The sequence below is a fragment of the Macrobrachium nipponense genome, chromosome 8 (genome assembly GCF_015104395.2).
Source record: "Macrobrachium nipponense isolate FS-2020 chromosome 8, ASM1510439v2, whole genome shotgun sequence".
Taxonomy (NCBI): domain Eukaryota; kingdom Metazoa; phylum Arthropoda; class Malacostraca; order Decapoda; family Palaemonidae; genus Macrobrachium; species Macrobrachium nipponense.
In genome coordinates, this window is record NC_087203.1 from 606,702 (window position 1) to 611,332 (window position 4,631).

The following is a 4,631-nucleotide window of genomic DNA, read 5'->3' on the forward strand; positions in this document are numbered from 1 at the left end:
TAAAGTTACTGGAAATCTACAAAGCACCAAACGATGATTTTGAAGCTCCACCCCCTTTCTAGAGTTGCCAGGTGTGACATTATTGCGCAATATGCATCCAAAGATTTAAGAAAACTGTATCCTCACTTTTCTTATTGATAGTACATGTAAGGCCAGTTACAGAAATATAGCATAACAGTTAATATCCCTTAATATCCCTTTCTACCACGGATAAAATTTCTCTTATTTTGCTGAAAATTATTTTGAAAAGAAATATAAAGAAAACTGGGGTTTATGAGTACCTTTCGGCAATCCAGTTGTTCCACTTGTGTAAATGATCATAGCATCACTGACTGCATAGAAATCTTCACTGTAATTGCCTTCAGTTTCATCCACATCTGATGATTCCATGTTTTCATTGAAAAAATATTCTTCCAGTACTATGACCTTGAGGAGAAAAAATCTCAAATCAGAATCCACTATTCACTTGAAATACAAACCCTTCAGACATTTGAACAATTACATGAAAAATAAGCTATCAAGTAATTTCATACAAAAAACACTCATTACTTTCAAGATCAGACCTAAAACAAAAAGAGGTAAGCATTTTTTAACAAAGTTTAAGATATACCTCAAAAGACTAAACCATTCTAATGGTAATCACTTGAAAAAATATTTTATAACATACAGGCATGTTTGCATTGGTCTGTATATTCTGGCTATAGGTGGGGACTGATCACTTAAAAAAAACAAGTGGTTGTTAATGGAGTTCATTTCTGGAGTTGGATGGTTTACTATCAGTCTGATAGGGAAATACTAATTTATAACAATGGATCATAAAGCTTACTTTAAAGTCTGAAATCTTCCAAAGTATGTAAAAGGTAAACCAAATACCAAGGAGACTCAATTTTACATCACTGATTAACCAAATATTTCAAAAATAAGTCTATTAAAATACCAAAAAACTATTGTAGGTAAAAATCAAGGCAGTCATTCTCAAAATGAAAGGATTCAACTAATTTCATATAAATGCCAACACAAATATACTCAAACTCATGAAAATGTAAATTTTCCAAAAACAAAATTAATTTTTCTGGTACAAACCCATCACTTTACAACTGCAATCAGGCATGTCAACTTTTCCAAACACTAGGAAATAAAGAGGCCTCCACCTAGGCTCCTAGGTTTTGCTACTGGCAGAAAAAATTCATAGCAAGTGCTGTCTAACTACTTTCTAAGCTTTGTGGGGTCAGGAGGAGTGCAAATACCTTAATAGTGTTGGGTTTACTGTCAGTCTGATAGGGAAATATTAATCTATAACAATGGACCATTAGCTTTACATGTGAAAAGCCTTAAAATATTCATGTGCAACTGATTGGTTTAAGGGACCTGGCTTTAAAATATTGCACGGAAGAGAACAAAAACTAAATACATATGACAGTTATTTTATGACTTATTAATCACACAATTTAAATAAAAACTTAGCATAACACCAATTTAAAGTCTGAAATCTTCCATAGTAAAAGGTAAACCAAATACCAAGGAGACTCAATTTTATATCACTGATTAACCAAATATTTCAAAAATAAGTCTATTAAATTACAACTGCAATCAGGCATGTCAACTTTTCCAAACACTAAGAGATGAAGAAGTCTCCATCTGGGCTCCTAAGTTTTGCTAATGGCAAAAAATATTCATAGCAAGTGCTGTCCAACTACTTTCTAAACTTTGTGGGGTCAGGAGGAGTGCAAATTACTTAATAGAGTGTTGGGTTTGTAAAAAAAAATATTGTTAAATTTTATCTGCTTCAGCACTGGGTAGCTATTATGGGGGTGGGGGTTGGGGAAGGGGACTTGCTGCTAAGAGTCAGCAGATTTCCAGGAGTCCTGGGGACTAACAAAGGATAAAATGGGTGCGTGCTTTGTTAATAAAAATTACATTTTTATAATAAAATAATGTTTTCTATACACTTACCTAGTAATTACATAGTTATAAGTTCCACTTATATGGCAGATTGAATGAAAATTTCATGGATAACACTTCAAACTATTGTGTAGGTGACTAGTTCTGCCCACTAGCGGGAGAGTAAAAATGACTGTAAGCAGAAAGCTCTTTATTCATGCCTTATGTCCATCAGCGGGGAGGAGGGTAGGCTCTGATTCTGTAATTACCTGGAAAGTATATATAAAACAGCTGATTCCCACATTGACAGGAGGTTGGAGACATGGACATATACTGCTCCAAAATATTAAGTTATGTAATAAATTGAAACAGAAAAGTTACTAGCATTAAATACAATGCTTGTCGTTTCCTTACCAGTTAAGAGAGCTACTGGGATAATGCCTAAGGTTGGTGCTCATCTTAACCTTTAGTGGTGTGGTGGTATAGCCAAGTGTCAACTACAGGAAAAGTTTGTCTGATTAAAACAGATTAAAACAACCATACAATATTGCCACCTACACTGAGATAAAACCACAACTTATCCATTGAGAGTGCTGGGTGCTTCAGATGCATTGCACCCCCCGGCTCTGCAAAGCTCAACACCTTATTAGAAGATGAACAAATAATAGTAAAATAATCCAATGCTTTTTCCACTACACCATACCAGTCACTAGAAATGGTCCAACAAACTTTTGAGAAGCGAAGAATGATTACATTCACAGTAGTTCAAAGGCAGAATGGACGTACAATGCACAAAATATATGTAAGCTAAAGCAGTAAAGGATACTCTGAAGTAGTACTTAGAAGGAAAACTGGTCTCTTAATTATGAGTGTGCCTCAAGGTAAAAGTCCATAAGTGTAATATGTTCTAATCATTGGATGAAATGGATCTTGCCATATCACTTTATGTAAGGGATGGTCCTCTGAAAACGCCAAATAGACAGAGACCTCCCTATTCTCCCACAGAGCAAGAGAGCATTTTAGATGCACGTGGAACAATCTGGTGTCAGGGTGTAGCTGGTACCAGAAGTGCTACATGCCAGCTGAGCTAAGAGCTCTGGCCTGGTTGGTGTTCATGGGGGCTAGCGGGAGCTAAGAGATGGCACCAGGCTGTAACCAGCGCCAAATGAGTAGGGCGCTAGGTGAGCTGGGCACCTGTCATGGTAATCGCTCTATAGCGAAAAAAAAAAAAATTAAAGGAAAGGAAAATGTATCTTCTTCTAATAGGTCTGCAGCAAGGAGGCATTCCCACACGTGTTGGAGGCGTCTGTTCTCATGATTGTTCGAGAATACTCAGGTGTGTTGTGAAACTCCAGCACATGGCCATCGCTAGAAACGCCGCGTATTATGATGTAACATTTCGTCGAAAGCCTTCTAAAAAAGCTCCTGTCATATATATATATATATATATATATATATATATATATATATATATATATATATATATATATATATATATATATGATATATATGCTTAAAAAATCAAATCACTGTAGATGCACGTGACTTCATAAATAAGCGAATCCCACAGGAAAATGATAGTCAGAAATCCAAGCGCTTTCGTCTTTACTCAGACATTGTCAAGGAGTTAATGAAGTACAATTGGAGAGAAAGGTCTCAGGTACAAAACAAGATCAAGAATACCAGATGGTTAATTGTCAAAAGGGTAAAAATTAAAAGAGATAATCCAGGATTATCGGATATCACACGGTCACAAACCTAACCGAAATTACAAAGTACCTTTACAGTCCAAAACATGTAAAAACTGAATATATTAATTTTGTTGCTTATATTTATCTACAACTGTTTTCATAATGAAAGCATCAACCTAACAAAAACTTCTTTCAGTTTTCTTCTGAAGATTGAAAAAGAAACCCACAAAATCACTTTGTAACTTGTTTACTTCTAAGTATTTACATTTAGTTTTACTCCAGACTCTGTAACATCCCAAACATCTCTTGAAAATGGGCCACAGACAGGGCCTGAAAGTACTCGAGTGTGGAGTAAAACTAAATGTAAATACTTAGAAGTAAACAAGTTACAAAGTGATTTTTGTGGGTTTCTTTTTCAATCTTAATAAAGCATCAACTTTAAATAAACCAAGACTTAAATTTAGAACATTTCTATTATTTGACTTGATGAAACAAGATTCAATGATATTCCTTTTAACTGTGTCATTACATGGGATTAAGGCTCTTGCTTGACTCCAGTTAATTGGATGGTCTAAATCTCTCATATGTAAGAATAATGCATTCGATATTTTCCCAGTTCTCACAGAATATTGATGTTGTTTGAGACGTTGTGAAAGAGATTTACCAGTCTGCCCGTAATAGACTTTATCACACTTTTTGCAAGGAATTTCATATATGCAGCCTGGAAGATCTTTAGGAGAATTTTTTATTATTAAACTCTTGACATTAATATTACTGAAAACAACATTTATGTTAAAAAGCTTTAAAATTCTAGGAATATCTAAAAACCTTTCATCATAGGGTAATTTTAGAATGTTATGCTTACTAAATTCAAGTTTGTCATTAGTTGAATAAAATGTTTTTCTAGCTCTTTTCCATGCCACATCTATAAAAGTCCTTGGGTATTTAAGTTTCAATGCAATATCATAAATATTTTTAATTTCAGCGTCAATAAACTGCGGGATACAGACATGTAAAGCCCTTAGGAACATCCCAGAAAAAACTGAGAATTTAACATTC

The 4,631-nt window shown here is 34.5% G+C and overlaps 1 protein-coding gene across 1 annotated transcript in view; it reads right to left on the reverse strand.

Annotated features, from left to right (window-relative positions):
• Positions 1 to 233: 233 nt before the first annotated feature.
• Positions 234 to 4,631, reverse strand: part of LOC135223335 (malonate--CoA ligase ACSF3, mitochondrial-like) — a 137,847-nt gene continuing 133,449 nt past the window's right edge. Inside the window, exon 4 of the mRNA XM_064261796.1 lies at positions 234 to 426. Within this exon, the coding sequence (XP_064117866.1) occupies positions 238 to 426 (189 nt within the window). The 3' untranslated portion in view covers positions 234 to 237. The remainder of the gene's footprint in view (positions 427 to 4,631) is intronic.